This window comes from Ammospiza caudacuta, chromosome 22, assembly GCF_027887145.1.
Source record: "Ammospiza caudacuta isolate bAmmCau1 chromosome 22, bAmmCau1.pri, whole genome shotgun sequence".
NCBI classification, from domain to species: domain Eukaryota; kingdom Metazoa; phylum Chordata; class Aves; order Passeriformes; family Passerellidae; genus Ammospiza; species Ammospiza caudacuta.
Genome location: NC_080614.1, coordinates 3,876,060 through 3,897,521, shown reverse-complemented (window position 1 = coordinate 3,897,521; position 21,462 = coordinate 3,876,060). Strand labels below are relative to the sequence as shown.

The following is a 21,462-nucleotide window of genomic DNA, read 5'->3' as shown; positions in this document are numbered from 1 at the left end:
AAGGGTCTGAGGACACTGAATTCACCCCAGAACACACAGGAGGGAAGGCTCAGGTGTTTCCTCATGCTCTGCCAAGGGCCTGGCCCGGCCCCGAGCGTTCCCTGTGCAGGGAGAGGGGCTGGGATCCCATTCCCATGGAGAATTCCCAGCAGTGCCCCCAGCTCCCCTCTGCTGCCATTCCCACCAGGACAGCTCCTGCTGCCTCCTTGGTAATTTTATTTCTCAGTTAAAACACAAATCACATCCCACTAAAAACCCCAAAATCCAGGTTTGGGTGGCAGCCCCAGAGGCAAAGAGCTCTAAGGGCTGTGTGCTCCCCTGCAGCCCAGCAGGAGGACAAAAACCCCAAAATTGCTGAAGCCAAGGGTGGGAAATCCTCACTGAGTGTCCCTGCCTCGTGCAAGCGCTGGGATGTCTCAATTTAACCAGGATAAATCATTCCTTAAACACTCAGCTCTAAAATGAGGCACTCCAACGTGAAACCTCCCAGCTCTGCAGCTCTTCCAACACAAACATCCTTCCCCTGTTCCCAGAGCCAAGGGAAACACCAGGAACAGCTCTGGGAGCACCCACGGCCCTGCCACAGCCAGCTCCTGTTTTTGCTGGCAGGAATGATCATGGAAAGGAAAATTAATATAATCTCACTTTAGAAGCAGCTCTGGATGCGGATTCAGGCACGATTCCCATCTGTTGTTCTGTTTTGTTGAGTTAATCCCGATTTCTACAGGTACAAATTGAATTTATAATTTAATTTTTTATTACCCAGGCAGAGTTTAACCCCTGTCCTGCCACACTGCAGAGATCCAGGAGGTGCTGACCCTTTCCAGGAGCATCCTCCCAGTGAGGGGAATGGAACAAAACCGCAGGGAAGGGAATAAAATCACAGCAGCAATTCTGCAGAGGCAGAGGAGATGCTGGAGCTGCAGCCTCCCCTGCAGGAAGCCACTGTGAGTGCTCCACAGCCAAACCTGCCCTGGTTATTTCCATGCTGACTCCTGGAACTATCAGAGGATTTGGGGGTCCCATGAGAGCAGCAGAGACTTTACAAGGGAACAATTGCATCTGCCAACAGAAATCTGTTTGCACTTTAAAAACCTCTGATAAAAATAGAATATATACTGTGTTTTTATAAATAGATTACACATTTAGCTTACATGAGTTTCATTACATTCCCCCCCAAACTTTTTTTTTAAAGAATTTTGCTTTTTTTCCTTGTGTGAACTAAGATGATCATCACTAAATCTTTGAAAAACATGTTTGCACCACATTATTCTTTAAAACATTTGTACCACATTATTCTTTGGACATTTTTGAACAACATGCATCCACAAACTGCCATTTGTTTACTGAAAACATTTTTTTTTGTACAAACCCAGTTTAGGAATTTGATCTATTATTACACTGCTAGCGAGCAAAAAAATTTGCTTCCTTGAAATCCCCTTTTAAAAAATGAGAAACGATGAGGAGGATTTTCTGACTGGAAATCTAAAAAAGTGTCAATATGACACCGCATTAAGAATAGAAAACGAAAATAAAGTATTTACAGCTTTACAAAGGAAAAAAGAAAGAGGTCATCAAAATCATTTCCAGCATTTTTACAATTAAATTCCTTTTTTTAAATTTTTTTTTTTCCTCTGGCAAGCTTTGATCTGGTGCCACACACACGGAGCAGGAGCAGCAGCACAGCTGGACTTGGACACAACGACCTCCCAAAACCCCCAAGGACCAACCCCAGCTGCCCCAAAGGGCTGGCCCAGCCTAAATGAACATAAACCCCGAGCATGAAAACACCTTTTCTGCTTTAGAAATGGATTAAAATGTGGTCACAGAAAGACACCGACACCCATGGGAACCTCTGCTGTCCTGCACACATCACCACCGTGCACGTGAGCTCTACACCCTCTGCTACACCCACAGCCCCCTCAGCCACCCCAATGTGGGGTCCTGCCCACCCCACACCCCAATTCCTGATGAGGGAATTCCCACTGTGGGTGCTGCTCCCCATCCCACACCCCAATTCCTGATATGGGAATTCCCTCAGCACCCTCCTGCCCACTCTACACCCCAATTCCTGATAAGGGAATTCCCACTGTGGGTGCTGCTCCCCACCCCACACCCCAATTCCTGATATGGGAATTCCTTCAGCATCCACTGTCCATCCCACACCCCAATTCTTGTTTGGGAATTCCCACTGTGGGTGCTCCTCTCACCCCACACCCCAACTCCTGCTTGGGAATTCCCTCAGCACTGACTGTGGGTGCTCCTGTCCATCCCACACCCCAATTCCTGATAAGGGAATTCCCACTGTGGGTGCCCCTTCCCCACCCTACACCCCATTTCCTGTTGTGGGAATTCCCTCAGAACCTTCTGCCCACCCTACACCCCAATTCCTGATAAGGGAATTCTTACTGTGGGCGCTCCTGCCCATCCCACACCCCAATTCCTGTATGGGAATTCCCACTGTGGGTGCTCCTCTGACCCCATACCCCAATTCCCAATACGTGAATTCCCTCAGCACCCACTGCTCACCCTACACTCCAATTCCTGCTACAGGAATTCCCTCAGCACCCACTGCAGGTGCTCCTCTCACCCCACACCCCAATTCCTGATATGGGAACTCCCTCAGCACCGACTGCCCACCCCACACCCCAATTCCTGATATGAGAATTCCCTCAGCACCCACTGCCCACCCCACACCCCAATTCCTGATATGAGAATTCCCTCAGCACCCACTGCCCACCCCACACCCCAATTCCTGATATGAGAATTCCCTTAGCACCCACTGTGGGTGCTCCTGCCCATCCCACACCCCAATTCCTGATTTGGGAATTCCCACTGTGGGTGCTCCTGCCCACCCCACACCTCAATTCCTGTTGTAGGAATTCCCTGCCCTCAGCACAGCAGCTCCTGCCTTTGGGAACACTCAGCCTTTTTCCTACCAGAAAATTCAGTTATAGAGAAAAACAACAAACTCAGAGTGGAAGGGAAGCACAACCTCAACAGCTGCTGGGGCTGTGGGGCCTGGAGCATTTTGGGGTCAGGGCAGGGCCGGGAGGGGACAGCCAGGAGCAGCTCCAGGAGCATTCATGAGGTGAGGACAGAGCCAGGGGCAGCTCTGGGAGTGTTCACAGGATGAGAGAAGCCAAGAGCAGCTCCAGGAGCATTGCCAGGTGAGGGCAGAGCCAGGGGCAGCTCTGGGAGTGTTCACAGGATGAGAGAAGCCAGGGGCAGCTCCAGGAGCATTGCTGGGTGAGGGCAGAGCCAGGGGCAGCTCTGGGAGTGTTCACAGGATGAGAGAAGCCAGGAGCAGCTCCAGGAGCATTGCTGGGTGAGGGCAGAGCCAGGGGCAGCTCTGGGAGCATTCCTGGGGTGAGAGGTGGCAGTGGGAGCTCCAGGAGTGTTCCTGGGTGAGGGCAGAGGCAGGGGCAGCTCCAGGAGCATTCCCGGCAGGAAGGGAGCCAGGAGAGGAGCCAGGAAAGGAGCCGGGGCAGGCTCCAGGAGCTGATTCACTGTGCTGAGCAATGCCTGCCCCAGCCACTGAAGCATCACAGACATCCAGACTTGGCAGGCGCTCCCTCAGCCTCGGGAGAGGCTCCTCGGGAGCAGCTGAAGTTCAAAACCCTTCAAAACCCTTTTCAAACATGCAGTCCCAGCCCAAAAAATACCCCAAATCCCCCCCCTACCCACCCCCCAGCTTACAGCCCTAGTGAACATCACATTTACCACTTTGGCCACCTATGAAATAACAGGAATGAGCACTTTGGAATGAGGTTTCTCTTCCAGAGAAAAGTTATTTACAGGACAGACCAGGCTTTGGAAAGCCCCTCACCCCAGGAGCCAAGGAGTTGTCACCTACTCTGCACTGAGCATTGCCACCAGTAAGGACATCACAGGAATATCCTTGGATCCACCATAGGGATAACCTTGGATCCACCATAGGGATAACCTTGGATCCACCACAGGGATAACCTTGGATCCACCACAGGGATAACCTTGGATCCACCACAGGGAAATCCTTAGATCCACCATAGGGAAATCCTTGGATCCACCACAGGAATAACCTTGAATCCACCACAGGAATATCCCTGGATGCACCACAGGAATAACCTTGGATCCACCACAGGAATAACCTTGAATCCACCACAGGAATATCCCTGGATCCACCACAGGGATATCCCTGGATCCACCACAGGGATATCCCTGGATCCACCACAGGAATATCCCTGGATCCACCACAGGAATATCCCTGGATCCACCACAGGAATATCCCTAGATCCACCACAGGAATAACCCTAGATCCACCACAGGAATATCCCTGGATCCACCACAGGAATATCCCTGGATCCACCACAGTGATATCCCTGGATCCACCACAGGAATATCCCTGGATCCACCACAGGAATAACCCTAGATCCACCACAGGAATATCCCTGGATCCACCACAGGGAAATCCTTGGATCCACCACAGGAATATCCCTGGATCCACCACAGGAATATCCCTGGATGCACCACAGGAATATCCTTGGATCCACCACAGGAATATCCCTGGATCCACCACAGGAATATCCCTGGATCCACCACAGGAATATCCCTGGATCCACCACAACAATCATATTTATAAGGCTTTCCTGTTTCATCTCCCCCATCAGGAATATCCTTGGGCTTGGACAGAATCCGTCAGCTGTGGTCCTGCACTCTGTAGATCCTGATGGATCAGTCTGGTCTCTCCTTTCCCAGCCTGGAAACCTCAGGGAGCTCCTCTGACCCACGTGGCCTCAAAGCTGCTCCATGTCCATGTCCAGCAGCACAGGAGGGGAACATTCCTGTGCCCACATTTCCACCAGGAACACCCCAAGTCCTGCCCCACTCCATGGCCATGCCAGACTGAGGGGTTCCAGTCAGGAATGAGGCATTTTCCAGGACACCTGTGCTCTCTGGAATGGAGCAGCAGGATCTGCAGCTCCAGAGATGCAGAGGCTTGGGCACAGCACTCTGGAAGCTCACAGGATTGGCCACTTTGCCTTTCCCTAACACTGAGAGGCTGCAGAAATCAAGATTTTCCCTGTCCAGCCCCAGCATTGCTCCTGCACAGCACATCCTGGCAGGCAGAACAAACACATCTGGAATTTACTCTGAGTTCCAAGCACTGCTTAACCCCACAGCTGGCTTTGGGCAGTACCAACTACACTCTCAATCTTGGTTTAAAAACAAACAGAAAGTTATTGGCTGAGGTTTATACCCTGTTTTTACCTGGCTGAGGTGCTACAATTCCCATTTTAACTGTGAAGAGCTCAGTAGGGCTGGAGTTTCCTCAGCCACCACTGTGTGATCCAGCTTTGATGCTGCTTCTCCTGGGTAAAAATAATGATGGGTAAAGCCAAGGTCTTGCCACTTTCTCACAGAGAAAGCACATGGCTGTTCCTCCCCAGTTCTAGGGCAGCAGCACTTTGGGGTTCAGTTTACTACACCCTAAAAAGGGTGACAGCATTTCCCAGTGCTCAGCTTTCCCCAAGAACAGTGGGCAGGAGCTCTCTCAAGTCATGTCTGCAGCCTAACCTAGGTCAGTTTATCCTGATGCTTCACCTGCACATCATGGAAGCAGCATAAAATGGAGTTATCTCTCTGTCTGCAAAGGAAAATCTGCAAACACTAAAAAAAAAACCCTGAAAAAAAGACACAAACCAGGGCTGACTCCCCTCCTAACCCAACCACTGGAAACAAAGGCATTGTGATACAACATTCCACCTCAAAAGAAGCTCTACAGACATCTAAGTGTGCAAATGTGGGTTTAGCTTTCCTTTTCCCAAGGGATAACTGTAGCCCAGCAGGGACCAAACATTCCATATAAATAAGGCGAGCTTTTTTTTTTTGTTTTTGCATAGAAGTTACTCAGTGATAGTCCCCCCCCAGTGCCCCCTCCTGTGCCCCCCTGCTTTGCCACCGAGCTGAGTCCTGCTCCTCCAGCTCCTGGAGTCCAGAAGAAACCTTGGACACATCCCAAAGGCTCCCTCACCCCAGAAGGTGGGATGGAGAAAACCCTCTGAATTTTACTACAAGCTGTCTCCAAACCCACTGTTGTTTTTAAACATTTGCAGTTCAATTTGGAGGCAATTCTTTTTTGTTTTCTTGTGCCAGACATTTGTAATTGCACCACAATTGTCTTGGTTTTGCTGCTCTTTTTGCCAATGTTGCTTTTGCCAATCAGTGCAGCAGCTCAATAAATCCAGCAGCTTATTGAAGTACCCAGAGCCTCTGCAGCACCATCCTCTGCTGCCAACAGCTTTGGTTGTGTTTTTTTTTTTTAAGTAATATATTTTATAAAAACACCTGCTATTAATATTCCACTGGAGCTCCAAGTGGCTCAGCTTGGGGCAAAGGCACAATTAAAACACCATGTTTTCCTACAGGACTCTGCATTTATGGTTTGTAGAACAATAGAAATGTACAGCACCAATCCTTGGCTGGGAGGGGATGCGTGTAGGAATGAGTCCTCAGAGTCCCCCTGCAGGGGCTCTCGAGTCTTTCACCTTTCCCCCAGCAATTGGTTTGGAATTTTTCTTCTCTCTCCATCTCCCCCTTGGCTGGAATGCTCCCACTTGCTATCAGCTGACCATGGGCTCCACGTCCGTCTCTCTGTCCAAATCGTCCTGAATTTCATCTGTGTTTCCTGAGTCACTGCTGGCTACAGAGCTGGGGGATGGAGAATTCCTGCAGGGAAACACAGGGAAAGGTGCAGCAAAAAAGTCAAATATCCATGACTGAAGGAAGAACAAAAAGTCTTACAAGAAAACAGCCACTTTCCCTTCCCAACACTACTGAAAAACCTCTTTATTAACATTAAACATTGGAATTTCCCCAAGCTATTCAAAAACCCCTTTAATAACATTAAAATTTTGCTTAAACAGCAAATATCAGTACAAAAATCAAGGTGCCACCCCAGCCATGCCCAGCTCAAACACAGAGGCTGTCCCAGGTTTGCTGATGGGGAAATGGAGAGCAAAGACTCTCAGCAGCCCTAATACCCAGAGCCCTGAAAATTGAAACTTTATCATCTTGTTCTACTGGGGTTGAGCAAGAGATAAGAGAAATCCCTCATAGTGTAAGGTTCTTAACACATGAGAAGATTAAAAAACAAGTTCTTCATGTAAGTCCAGAGTCGAGATTTAATTTGGGGTTTTAAGAATTGTAAATCTGAGATGTTAAAGACTGGAAGTCCAGCTGAGCTGGAGCTCCCTGTGCTCAGGAGCAGCTGCTGAGCCCTTGGGGACCCCAAATTCCCCCTTCCAGGGCTGATGTGGGACACAAGATCTCCAAAGGACAAGGCCAGCAAGTGACAGTGCTGACTTTAGCCCAGGCTGGCAGGAATTGATGCTTTAAGTTTCAGCTTTTGTACTTCTCTGATTTTGTGCTGCATTTGTGTATAACTGAACTTCACACAGAGTGTTAGCAAGTTCTCCTCACAGTTTAGTCAGACAAAACAATTCTTTTCCAGCCCCAGAACCAAGGGGAACTTTTGCAGCTTCAGGCCCAAAAAGTGCAAACAAAAATGAATTGGGGGGAGCAAACTTGGGGTAAATTACTTCATTACCTGAAGCTGTAATTGAACAACTAACCCACAATATGCAAACGGACTAAACTTTAAAAAGTGTGAAAACTGATCCCCCATGGTCCATCCTGGATGTAGCCATGGCCAGGCCCTTGCACTGCCCAAAGTGTATCTTTGAAGGCCTTTTAATAAATCCCTACTTTATTTAAATGAAGTAGGGATTTATTAAAAGGCCTTCATATATTTAATGAATCCCTACTTTTTTATATTTTATATTTTTTATATTTTTAATTAATCCCTATACTTTTTTATATATTTAATAAATCCCTACTTTATTCCTGTAACAGCCTCTGCTCTAGGTGCCCTCTCCAGCATCTGACCAGGAAGGCTGTGCTGGTTTTCAGCTTCTTTTTCTACCTCTGAGGTCAGGATGGAAGGCACTGGAGCTGACAGTTTGTGCTCAAATTTAGGTGTTTATTATTTCTCATCAGTGTTACAGTCTCATAGCAGTGAGTTCTGCAGTTCTTCACCAACAACGCTCTAAATGGCCAACAATCTTTTGCTACAAGGTCTTTTAAGGCTAAACTGTCCAAGTAAGAAATGACACCCGAATTATTTTTACTTTTAACCCAATAACTGATCCCTCAAAGTCAGCAATGCAGGCTTTTCTGTCCAGTTAGAAAATATCACTGAAACCCATGGAGAAGAAGGAAGAAGAAGGTGAAGAAGGTGGAGAATGTAAAGAAGGGGGAGAAGAATGTAAAGAAGGTGAAGAAGGGGAAGAAGGTGAGGAAGGTGAAGGTGAAGAAGGGGAAGAAGGTGAAGAAGGTGAGGAAGGTGAAGGTGAAGAAGGGGAAGAAGGTGAAGAAGGTGAGGAAGGTGAAGGTGAAGAAGGGGAAGAAGGTGAAGAAGGTGAGGAAGGTGAAGGTGAAGAAGGGGAAGAAGGTGAAGAAGGTGGAGAAGGTAAAGAAAGTGAAGAAGGTAAAGAAGGTAAAGAAGGTAAAGGTGAAGCAGGTGAAGAAGGTGAAGAAGAAGGAGAAGCCTCCACCCTAAAACCTCCATCTTGCTCTATAATTATTACTATATTCTAAAACCCCAAACTCTGAGTTTTCCACCCTGTGATACTACACACTTCTAATCAACTCTAATCAACCACAATCCCAGAGTTATCGATCAATTCTGGAACCTTCCCCACGGCCTCAGGTCAATGCAGTGCTCTCCTGGGGGCAGTGCCTGGCAGCACAGAAAGGCTGAAACTCTCAGCATGCAGGAGGGAGCAGGAGGGAGCAGGAAGGAGCAGGAGGGAGGAGAAAAGAGCAGGAGGGAGCAGGAAAGAGCAGGAAGGAGAAGGAGGGAGCAGGAAGGAGCAGGAGGGAGAAGGAGGGAGAAGGAAGGAGCAGGAAGAAGGAAGGAGCAGGAGGGAGCAAGAGGGAGCAAGAGGGAGCAGGAAGGAGCAGGAAGGAGCAGGAAGGAGCAGGAAGGAGCAGGAAGGAGAAGGAAGGAGAAGGAAGGAAAAGGAGGGAGCAGGAAGGAGTAGGAGGGAGCAGGAGGGAGCAGGAAAGAGCAGGAAGGAGCAGGAGGGAGCAGGAAGGAAAAGGAGGGAGCAGGAGGGAGCAGGAAGGAGAAGGAAGGAGCAGGAAGGAGAAGGAGGGAGCAGGAGGGAGAAGGAAGGAGAAGGAAGGAGCAGGAAGGAGCAGGAAGGAGCAGGAAGGAGCAGGAGGGAGCAGGAGGGAGCAGGAGGGAGCAGGAGGGAGCAGGAAGGAGCAGGAAGGAGCAGGAAGGAGCAGGAGGGAGCAGGAGGGAGCAGGAAGGAGCAGGAGGGAGCAGGAAGGAGCAGGAAGGAGCAGGAAGGAAAAGGAGGGAGCAGGAGGGAGCAGGAAGGAGCAGGAAGGAGAAGGAAGGAAAAGGAGGGAGCAGGAGGGAGCAGGAAGGAGCAGGAAGGAGAAGGAAGGAGCAGAAGGGAGCAGGAGGGAGCAAGAAGGAGCAGGAAGGAGCAGGAAGGAGCAGGAAGGAAAAGGAGGGAGCAGGAAGGAGCAGGAAGGAGCAGGAGGGAGCAGGAAGGAGCAGGAAGGAGAAGGAGGGAGCAGGAAGGAAAAGGAGGGAGCAGGAGGGAGCAGGAAGGAGCTGCTGGGGGACCAGAGGAGCCCTCACCTGTCAGCTGAGCCCTTGATGAGCCTCCTGCAGGTTTCCATCTGCACGTCCAGGCCCCGTTTCATGCTGCACATCTCCATGTACTCGTGCAGGTGCCGGTTCATGTCGCTCTTGGCCGTGGCCAGTTCCAGCTGAAGGGCAAAGAATCGGCTTCAGGGCAGGAGCAATCCCACTTTTCCTGTTTTCCTGCACTCCTCACACTGCCTCAGCTGCCCAGAGCCCACCCACACACCCCACAGTGCCCATTTCACTCACTGCTCCTGGCTGCCAATGCACCCATGAGCCCAGGAAGGGCAATCACAGCTCCACACTGGCTCTGAACAGCCCTGGTCTGGCTTTTTATTAAAAATTTTCTGTTTCTAACACTACCACAAAAGCCATCCTGCTGATTTTATTGCTTTTAAAGTAGCTGAACTATCTTAAGTGTAATATAAATCTCCAAGAGCTTATAAGACTAGCTCAAAAAAACCCATATATCACCCTGGAGGGCTTTTCCTGCACTTTGTTTGTCAACAGGCAATTAATGAAAGCAGCTCCAGGCAGGACAGAGATTTTGAGAAGCTCCAGCTGCTGTTTCTGGCCACCTGTGAGGCCACATCAGGGGAAGCATTTCCCAGGGTGAGGGTGGATATGCAGAACAAAGGAGCAAAAAGAAAAATAATGTGTTTTATTCCCTTTGTTCTGCAGGTTCTCTCTCCACCAGCCTCAGATTTATGCTCAGTGCTGAAGCATGGAGCAATAATAACCCAGAGAATGGCATTTAGAAAAATCCCCAGGGCAAGCCAGAGGGAAATGCCTTTGCACTGCTGGATGTATGGACATCCCTGCTTCCCTCTGGGACAGCTTTGTGCTGTGTCCATCCATCAGGAACAGCTCCCTCACCTCTATCTGCCCTATTGTCTCCTGGTATTCCTTGTCTCTCGTTTTGAAGAAAGACTCTGTCTCGTGGATCAAGTTTCCCAGGTTTTCTTCCTGCAGGGGAGAGGAGGACACAAAAAATCAGCAAGGAAATAAAGGAATTCAGGAATTCTCAAGTTTCCAAGGTTTTCTTCCTGCAGGGGAGAGGAAGACACAAAAATCAACAAGGAAATAAAGGAATTCTCAAGTTTCCCAGGTTTTCTTCCAGCAGGGGAGAGGAGGACACAAAAAATCAGCAAGGAAATAAAGGAATTCAGGAATTCTCAAGTTTCCAAGGTTTTCTTCCTGCAGGGGAGAGAAGGACACAAAAATCAGCAAGGAAATAAAGGAATAATTCAGGAATAAAGGAATTCTCAAGTTTCCTTCCTGCAGGGGAGAGGAAGACACAAAAATCAACAAGGAAATAAAGGAATTCTCAAGTTTCCCAGGTTTTCTTCCTGCAGGGGAGAGGAGGACACGAAAAATCAGCAAGGAAATAAAGGAATTCAGGAGAGAACTGGAGATTTTATTTAACCTCTTTGGAAATGCAGGTTATTATGTTCCTTCCTGCACTGATTTTTTTAAGACCCTGCTTCACAGACTAGGAATATTCTTCAGTCTGGAATACCAGGAAAACACATTTCTGTGCCATGACCACAGCTCTGGACACACAAAGGCAAGGTCTGATCAAGGCTCCAGCAATTAAATCCATGCACCTGCTGCATTCCAAAGCACCAACCCCCTGGATTTTCCTGAGCCTTTCACAGCCTGATTTCACTTGGACAGACTGGATTTGCTCTCCAGCCATGAAACTTTTAATTTTCCCTGCATTGACCATGCTGTTACTCCCAGGTTTGCACTGGAATTCTCATTTTCCAGTTCCATATCATCACTCTCCAGTGCACACAGAGATTCCCACTGGAATTCCTGCACTGCTGGATAAAGCAGGAACAGATGCTGTCCCACAGGAAAGCTCCTCCTTTGGACTGACAGCACAGCCTGGGCTCCCAAACACACAGAGCTGCTTGGTGCTGCCCAAAAAGGCACCACAATGTCACTGTTCCCTCTTTCAAGCCTTCAACCACCTCAGTTTTCCATTAAAAAATGATCCCCAATTTAGCACAACTGCAGCAATGAGTGTTACAGGGGTTTCCATGCTCTGGCCACATCTGTGGCAGATTTACAGAGCTCATTGCTGGTACCCACACCAGGCTACCCAGCCTGGAGTTACAAGAATCATCCCTCTGATCCTTTTATATGCAGAAGAGCTTTAAGGAGGAAGGTCATAAAAGAAGGTGGTGAGGGCAGCGTGTAAGAACTTGAAAGGAATAAAACCCACGGAAGGAAGATTCAGGCATGTAAAGCACATGTTAAAGAGCAGGCACAGCCGGAGCAGCCTTTATTCTGAACCTCCATCTACAAGCCAAATCTACCCTTTCCTTGTATAATTTTCATTTAGAAGGATTTAAGCTTCTTAAAATCTTTAGAGTTTCCCCCGCGCGGGGCCCGGGCTCGGCGCTATTGCAGCGCTTAGGCAGGCACGCCCGGCTATGCAAATCAGCTGTCATTAATTCCTGCACGAGGCTGCTCGTTATCACCCTGCCACCCTCCCTCTGCTCGCTATCACTGCCATTCTGCTGCTCCTGCTATCCCTGTGCCCCCTATGGTGCCACTCTGTTATCCCTGTGCCACTCTGTGCCTCTGTTATCCCTGTGCCACTCTCTGTCCCTGTTATCCCTGTGCCACTCTGTTATCCCTGTGCCACTCTGTGCTCCTGTTATCCCTGTGCCACTCTGTTATCCCTGTGCCACTCTGTGCCTCTGTTATCCCTGTGCCACTCTGTTATCCCTGTGCCACTCTCTGTCCCCCTCTTATCCCTGTGCCACTCTGTTATCCCTGTGCCACTCTGTGCTCCTGTTATCCCTGTGCCACTCTGTTATCCTTGTGCCACTCTGTGCTCCCGTTATCCCTGTGCCACTCTGTTATCCCTGTGCCACTCTGTGCTCCTGTTATCCCTGTGCCACACTCTGTCCCTGTTATCCCTGTGCCACTCTGTTATCCTTGTGCCACTCTGTGCTCCCGTTATCCCTGTGCCACTGTCCAGCCATTATCCCTGTGCCATTCTGCTCCTGTTACCCCTGTGCCACTCTGTTATCCTTGTGCCACTCTGTGCTCCCGTTATCCCTGTGCCACTCTGTTATCCCTGTGCCACTGTCCAGCCATTATCCCTGTGCCATTCTGCTCCTGTTACCCCTGTGCCACTCTCTGTTATCCCTGTGCCACTGTGTCCCTGTTATCCCTGTGTCACTCTCTGTTATCCCTGTGCCACTCTCTGTCCCTGTTATCCCCGTGGTTTCTGCAGCCCCAGCAGTTCCCAGTAATCCCCAGAGGCTCCCTGAGCTCTGGATGGATGATCCAGGAGCAGGAGGTGGAACAGGAACACAGCCAGACATCCCCAGGCTGCTGCCTCAGCATCTTCCCTGCCTGGGAGGCATCATCTCCCACCCCCCTGCCCTGTGCTGCTCAGGATGCAGTAACAGCCATTCCCTGCCATTCCATCATTCCCAGGCTGTTCCCTGCCATTCCATCATTCCCAGCTATTCCCAGCCCCATTCCCAGGCCAGTTCCAGCAATTCCCAACCCATTCCCAGCCTGTTCCCAACCCATTCCCAGGCTGTTCCCTGCCATTCCATCATTCCCAGCTATTCCCAGCCCCATCCCCAGCCCCATCTCCAGCCATTCCCAGTCCATTCCCAGCCTGCTCTCGGCCATTCCCAACCATTCCATCATTCCCAGCTACTCCCAGCCCCATTCCCTGCCACTCCCAGCCCATTCCCATCCCTTCCCAGCTATTCCCAGACTGTTCCCTGCCAGCCCCAGTCCATTCCCAGCCCATCCCCAGTCCATTCCCAGACCATTCCCAGCCCCTTCTCAGACATTCCCTGTCATTCTCAGCCCATCCCCAGCCCATTCCCAACCATCCCCAGCCCATTCCCAGCCATTTCCTGTCATTCCCAGCCCTCTCCAGGCTGGTTTAAGGAGGCTCTGCAGTGCCTGGATTAGCTGCCTTTCCCTGGGATTTCAGGATTAAAAGGAAGCTGTTCATTATGCAGCACTGCCAGCAGATCCCCACTGGCTGGGCAGAGGGAAGCCCCAAGATTCACAGGTCCAGAGGATCCCTGGGGTTTTTTATGGCCCTGCCACCACAGGTTCTGTGTCTGGGATGGGATTTACACCCCTCAACACCTCCCCAGACCACGCTGAGGTTGCTCAGCTCCCCACAGGAACAGCTGTGCAACCCCATGCCCTGCACATGTTATCATAACCAAGTGTGAATGATAACTCAGATAGAAAGTGAGGGGCTGTGGAAAATCACAGAATCTCAGACTGGTTTGGGCTGGAAGGAACTTAAAGTTCACCTAATTCCACCCCATCAATGGGCAGGGAAACCTTCCACTGTCCCAGGCTGCTCCCAAGCCCATCCAGCCTGGCCTTGGGCACTGCCAGTGATGGATCAGCCACAGCTTCTCTGGGCACCCTGTGCAGAGCCTCTCACACCCTCCACCCTAATCCTTTAGGGAAGGATTTTTCCCTAAAATCAAATCTAAACCTCCCTCCTGTCATCCCAGAACTTTAGAGAAAGCTCTGAAGGGTGACAAATTCCCTGATGGGCCTGGAACAGACACCTTGGATCCTTCACCTCTCACTCAGGATTTTAAACACTCACTCTGAAGGAGCCAAGGAAGTAAAGTTTGGCCAATAAAGTGATTGCACAGACTGCAAATCAGCCACAGAGAGGAAGCACTAAGAGGATTTTAAAATCAAAGTCAGTCTGTGTGGCAAACTAGCTCACCAGTGCAACACCCACAGGCTCAAATGGTGTAAAGGAGTGGCTGAGGGGGAGTTTGTGCAGGGAAGAGTTGGAGAAAACAACGAGAATGAACTCACCTCTCCTTGGAGGTCGATGGAGGGGTTGCAGTTGGTGAAGTCCTCCCAGAGCAGCAGCGTCTCCTCGTTCTCCTCCCACGTTAAACTGTCACAGTCGTCATCGAAATCAAAGGTCTCGCGGCTGGGAGAACAAAGAGCCATCACTGCAGCCCCACTGCCTCAGTCCTCTAATTAATTGTCTAGAAAATGGGCTATGAGAGCTGAATGGGGCACAATGCAGCCTGGAAATCCTCACAGCTTTTACCAACAGCCTGTGGCACTGCCAGGGCCTCTCTGCTGGGCTCCCTGCCACCCCAGGGCTCAATAAAAGCTCCTTGTTGGAGCACCAGCCTGGCTCTGCCCTGCAGGTGGAGCTGCACAGGAGCCTCCCCTGCCTGCAAAAGCACAGAAATGTCTGGAGCTGTTCTGTCCTCCAAAGGAAAGGAGCCCAAACACAGCTCAGGGGGTGTCACAGGGCTCAGAACCCCCAAGGATTTCATGGGGGAGCTCAGCCAAGGGCTCCCCTGCAGCCTTGGAACACAGCAGGGCTGGAAGGAACCAGGGCTGAAGGAACAAGGGACTGAATGAATCAAGGATGGATGGAACAAGGGATGGATGGAACAAGGGATGGATGGAACAAGGGATGGAAGAAACCAGGGCTGAAGGAACAAGGGATTGAATGAATCAGGGATGGAAGGAACAAAGGATGGAAGGAACAAGAGGTGGATGGAACAAGGGATGGAAGGAACAAGAGCTGAAGGAAGCAGGGCCGGAAGGAACCACCAGGGCTGGAAGAAACAAGATCTGGAAGGAACAAGGGATGGAAAGAACAAGGGTTGGAAGGAACAAGGGCTGGATGGAACAAGGGATGGAAGGAATCAGAGCTGGAAGGAACAAAAGCTGAAGGAAGCAGGGCTGGAAGGAACAAGGGATGGAAGGAGCAAGAGCTGAAGGAATGAGGGATGGAAGGAACCAGGGATGGACAGAACAAGAGCTGGAAGGAACAAGAGCTGAAGGAAACAGGGCTGAAGGAACCAGAGATGGAAGGAACCAGGGCTGGAAGGAACCACCAAGGCTGGAAGGAACAAGAGCAGGAAGGAACAAAAGTTGAAAGGAACCAAGGCTGGAAGGAACCAGGGATGGAAGGAACAAAAGCTGGAAGGAACAAGAGGTGGAAGGAACAAGGATGAAAAGGCTGAGCCCCTGAGATGTGCAGAGCAGCACAGACACTGCCGCAGGCACTGAGGGCAGAGCACAGGGCAGGAGTGGCCTTTCACACCCTTAGCTGCCCCAACCTTGTGCAATGAAGGAAAGCTGCAGAGCACACAGCAGCAGCTGCTCCTCATCTCTAACCTTGTGCAATGAAGGAAAGCTGCAGACAGAGCACACAGCAGTAGCTGCTCCCCATGGGGGTTAAGGAGCCCTGACCAAGAGCTGGAATTCCTCCCTGAGCAGCCTGGATTCCAGGCTGATGCATTTTTATGGCTTTAGCTCACTTCCTCTGAGCTGATAACATCTCAAGAAGGAGCCTGGTGCTGTCCCAAGGGCCAGGAGGTTTGTCTGGATCAGCAGCACTGTAAAAATGTAATTTTAAACACTTGGACACTCCTGATTGTGCCTTTTGCCATTCCACCTCTTCAAATTGTTCTCTTTTTCCAGGATCTGTCCTGGTCAGAGAGCACAAAGGCTCCTGAGCTGACCTCACACAAAATCCACTGCAGTTCTGATTTTGTGCTACTTATTGTTAAAAATTCAGCTCATTACAGCTAAAAAGCAAGTTGGTTTGTTTCTGTTAATGATACCAGCTCCTCTATCTATTTCTAAGCTATTATTTTCTGCTTCACAAAGACCCCAGGCCCATCCCCACCAACATTTTCACCCCAGCTTGACAGAACACGGCTCCTGTAGCACTTTGTGCCACAGGTAATAGGACATGGACACAAGAATTTCATTAGCAGGACCAAAACCAACTGGGTGTCACAGGGCAAGTTTGGGAACAAAATTAAAACTTAAATGCATGACCAGCCTGGCAGGTACATTTAACTTCTTGCTTTTTTAAAAAATCCACACACTGCCTGCTGTCACACTGAATTTAGCAGTGGAAAAGTCAAAATTCTGTATTTATTACACTGATTATTACCCTAACACTAACCCTAACCCTAAAAGGAGCCCAAACAAGGGGAATCATCAGAGCTCTGGCAAAACCCATCCCTCACACACAGGGGATTCAGGCAGAAAGGAGGAAATGCTCCCCTGAACCAGAACTCCAAAAAGCCTCACCAGGCTGTATTTGTGGATATTTTGGGGTGTTTTAGGAGTATTTTGAGGGGTTCTGGGGGTCCTCACCTGCGTTTTGAGGTTCCCTGGAGGTTTGGGGGTCTCAGGGTGTGGTATGTGGATATTTTGGGGTGTTTTAGGGGTATTTTGGGGGTCCCCACCTGCATTTTGAGGCCCCCAGAGTGGAATTTGGGGATATTTGGGGGTGTTTGAGAAGGATTTTGGGGGGTCCCAGAAGATCTCAGGCTGGGGTTAGGGGATATTTGTGGATATTTTGGGGTGTTTCAGGAGTATTTTGGGGGGGGGTTTGGGGACCCCACCCGCATTTTGAGGCTCCCAAGGTGGAATTTAGGAATATTTGAGGGCATTTGAAGGGATTTGAGGAGTATTTGGGGGGGGTTGGGGGTCCCCACCTGCGTTTTGAGGCTTCCAGGGTGGAATTTTGGAACATTTGTGGATGTTTGAGAAGGATTTTGGGAACTTTTGGGGGTCCCAGGAGATCTCAGGCTGGGCTTTGGGGGTATTTGAGGAGTATTTTGGGGGTCCCCACATGCATTTTGAGGCTCCCAAGATGGAATTAAGGAATATTTGGGGGTATTTGACGGGATTTGAGGAGTACTTTGGGAGGGTTTGGGGGGTCCCCACCTGCATTTTGAGGCTCCCAGGATGGAATTTGGGGATATTTGGGAGTATTTGGGCGTATTTGAGGAGTATTTTGGGGGTCCCCACCTGCATTTTGAGGCTTCCAGGAGGTTTGGGAGTTCTAGGGTGGGGTTAGGGGATATTTTGGGGGGTTTGGGGGTCCCTAGCCTGGCCCTGATGGGAGAAGGGGACACAAGGCAAACCTCCAGCCACCTCCCTGAACTGCTCAGACAGCACCACGTGCTGAGAGTCCCTCCTGGGCTGCTCCAAACCTCCTTCCTGGGAGGAATGTGGTTTGGGGTAAAGCTTCAGGCAAAAATATTTAGTTCAGGGGTAAAGCTTTAAGTAAAATAAACTCCAGTTCTTCTTAGGCAAAATAAACTCCAGTGTGGGAGACTGGATTTTGCAGCAACAGCTGACAGCACCAACATTCCTGACATCTATAAATTGTTGTCCACTGATCTTTCAGACACATCCACCACTCCCTTTTGCCTGCAGCCCAACTGAAAAACCTCCCAAAAAACCTGAGAGGTTTGTACCACCCCAAGCTGAGCTTTCAGTTCAAATTCTACCCAGCCAAGCAGCAGCAACTCCAGAAATCAATTATTCAGCCCAAGATGCAGAACTGACTCCTGGTTTTGACTCTTTTTTGTTGCAATTTTTCCTCTTTTGCAGCAACCCAGATCAGCAAAACCAATTTGTATTTTTTATATCTCTGTAGTTCCTCCCACTCGAGGGAGGAGCAGAAATCCGATCATTTCATTTGAGCTTCCCCAAAACCTCCATGCTGCCAGCTCAGAGGTTGCAGGCTCAGGCTGCTGCCAGGAGCAGTTCTCAGGGGTACTCACAGCTGGTTGAACATCCTCTTCATCTCATCTGTGATGTTGAGGGAGCAGCTGACCTCGTCATCCGAGAACCGCCCGTTATCGGCGTCCTGCTCCGACAGCTCCTCGTCCGACGGCAGCTTCCTCTCCTTCTTCTTGGAAGCCACCTGGGGGGCACAGACAGCACTGACTGCAGGGCTGGGGAGGGAATCGGGGTGCAGGGAGAGCAGAGGGGTGAGGGCTGAGCCTGGGGCGGGGCTGATCCCCTGCCCGGCCTGAGCAGCGCGCGCGGAGCACAGGAAGCGGCTGAAAGAGCAAAGCGAGCTGTGGGGGCTGCCAGAGCTCTGGGGGTGGCACTGAGCCAGCCTGGCACCTGCTGGCACCTGCCAGGGGCCATGCACAGCCTGGGGGGAGCCAGGGAGAGGCTGGGATGAGCCAGGGCAAAGCACGATGGGCAGCAGTGCCCGGGCACAGAGCAGGGACAGAACTCTCCCTCTCCTGCCACCGCCACAGGGGTGGCCTCCAGAGCAGAACCCCAGCAAGGAACCAACAGGAAACCTCTCAGAGAGCCTTAATTCCAGAGAGGAACACCCAGAGAGCCTTAATTCCAGAGAGGAACACCCAGAGAGCCTTAATTTCCAGAGAGGAACACCCAGAGAGCCTTAATTCCAGGGAGGAACTTCCAGACAGGAATTTCCAGGGAGGAATTTCCATAGAGCCTTTATTCCATGGAGGAATTTCCAGAGAGGAATTTCCAGAGAGCCTCTATTCCAGGGAGGAACTTCCACAGAGGAATTTCCAGAGAACCCTTTGTTCCAGGGAATGAATTTCCCACCCCAGCAGCAGCAGCAGATTGAGGATCCTCAACACACAAGAAGGGTTGGCTGAGCCATGAAAAAGTCTGGAGAGCCCCCAAGAAAAGAAGTTCAGGGAACTTGAGGGACAGCCCTGCAAGGGGCACAGAGGAAACACACAGGATGATCCCAGAGAAATGGGGACACACAGGATGATCCCAGAGGATCCCAGAGGGCTGGGAACACACAGGATGCTCCCAGAGAAATGGGGACACACAGGATGCTCCCAGATCCCAGAGGGATGGGAACACACAGGATGATCCCAGATCCCAAAAGGATGGGAACCCACAGGATGCTTCCAGATCCCAAAGGATCCCAGAGGGATGGGAACACACAGGATGCACAGCTGGTGCCAGAACCTCAAACACACAATCCACTCCCACCCTACAGCAGTTTTCCCTCTCCTTGGCACACAGACTATCCCTTGCTGGCCTTGTTCTCCTGGTCATTTTAACCCCTGCAGGCCTGAGCAGGAGTGTGCTCTGCACTCACCTCTGAGCACAAAGACTCAGCAATTCCCCTCAGAGACAAGAAAGAGGCACTGGCACCATACAGTGGCTCAACTTGCCAGAGAAATAATTCTCCTCTGAGGAGGTTTGAGTCTTTTGGGGAACACAAGGGGAAAAAACCATCAAACATTTCACAGCTTCACCAGCAGAGCCCACAAGGATCTTTTACAGTGTTTGTGACAGCACTTGGCACACTGTGTGCTATCACTGCACACAGAAAAAGCATCAGATTTACTGCAAGCCTGAGCAAGACACATTGAGATGGAAGCAGAAGGAAGGTGGGTTAGTCAGAGCTGGAACTGCAGTTGTGACAAGACCAGCTGCACTGGGAGTGACAGCCCTGATCCAGCAGAGCTGTCACTGCTCCTTTGGGAGCAAATTAAAGGACTTTCCTTTGAGCCCCAAGGAGCTCCAAGGAAAGCAACTGGAGCAGCCAGAGCCCACCATCACACAAATGTTATTTCTGGCCACAGAGCTTGAGCCAGAAATAAGAACATGCAGATGACAGCTCCGTGAGCTTAAAACCTGTCACTTGTGAAGGGAACAAATAGGAGGGAGGAATTACACAAACCTAAACCTGTAACACTGCTTTTTTTCCCCTGCATTCAGTACAGACTAACATCAGGCTCACAGCACAGCTTAAAGATCACCCTGAGACTCCTTTTTATGTTCAACTCTCTGCACTTTGTGCTCCTGGTGCTGCAGCAGAGCTACCCTGACAGCCAGCGGGGGAAACACAGCCACAGAGAGAGAGAGTTCAAGAAAAGGCAAATGAGCTGGACCACACTGCTCAGCACTGCTCCCTCCTGCCCTGCCCTGTGGGAAATTCAGGGCCTAATCACCTGGAAAATCTTGGAAACGTCTTCCGAGTTGCGCTGCTGCGCGACATCGCACAGCTTGGCCGTGATATCGATTCGGCGGCAGATGTCCATGTCCACCTTCATGGCCTTTTCTTGGATCTTTGTGTCCAGGTCTGTCATGGGCTGCAGGAAGGACAGCAGGGATTATCTTCTATTATTAGACAGTTCAGGCAACAGGAGATACCCCACAGTATCTCTGGAACCCCAGTGCTAAACCTCACACCCTGCTCTGGGGCACAGAGCAGGGACAGAACTCTCCCTTTCTCCTGCCACCACCACAGAGGTGGCCTCCAGAACAGAACCCCAGCAAGGAACAGACAGGAAACCTTTCCAGAGAGCCTCTATTCCATGGAGGAATCTCCACAGTGCCTTTGTTCCATGGAGGAATTTCCACTGAGCCTTTATTCCATGGAGGAATTTCCAGAGGGCTTTTATTCCATGAAGGAATTTCCACAGAGCCTTTGTTCCATGGAGGAATTTCCACAGAACCTTTGTTCCATGGAGGAATTTCCAGAGGGCTTTTATTCCATGAAGGAATTTCCACAGAGCCTTTATTCCATGAAGGAATTTCCACAGAACCTTTATTCCATGGAGGAATTTCCACAGAACCTTTGTCCCATGGAGGAATTTACACAGAGCCTTTATTCCATGGAGGAATTTCCACAGAACCTTTATTCCATGAAGGAATTTCCACAGAACCTTTGTTCCATGGAGGAATTTACACAGAGCCTTTATTCCATGAAGGAATTTCCACAGAACCTTTGTTCCAGGGAATAAATTTCCCATTGGGGCAGTCTGAGGAAGCTCACCCCTGATTCTAACAAAGTTCCAACTCAGAGGGATTTGCCACCTAAAAAATACCTGTACCCACCCCAAAACTGCTCAGTGTGGCAAGGGGAGCCTCAGTGGGTCAGGAACAGGGCAGGACAATGCAATGCCCAGAGAAATGAGACTGCCCCAGCCCTGGAAATGCTC

At 50.2% G+C, this 21,462-nt stretch overlaps 1 protein-coding gene across 1 annotated transcript in view; it reads right to left on the bottom strand.

Annotated features, from left to right (window-relative positions):
• Window positions 1–5,943: 5,943 nt before the first annotated feature.
• The window catches only part of IFFO2 (intermediate filament family orphan 2), a 54,893-nt gene continuing 39,374 nt past the window's right edge, over window positions 5,944–21,462 (bottom strand). Inside the window, exons 4-9 of the mRNA XM_058818822.1 lie at window positions 20,470–20,610; window positions 18,289–18,431; window positions 14,543–14,663; window positions 10,580–10,669; window positions 9,698–9,828; window positions 5,944–6,708 (exon numbers count right to left, since the gene is read on the bottom strand). Coding sequence (XP_058674805.1) covers window positions 6,603–6,708; window positions 9,698–9,828; window positions 10,580–10,669; window positions 14,543–14,663; window positions 18,289–18,431; window positions 20,470–20,610 — 732 coding nt within the window. The 3' untranslated portion in view covers window positions 5,944–6,602. The remainder of the gene's footprint in view (window positions 6,709–9,697; window positions 9,829–10,579; window positions 10,670–14,542; window positions 14,664–18,288; window positions 18,432–20,469; window positions 20,611–21,462) is intronic.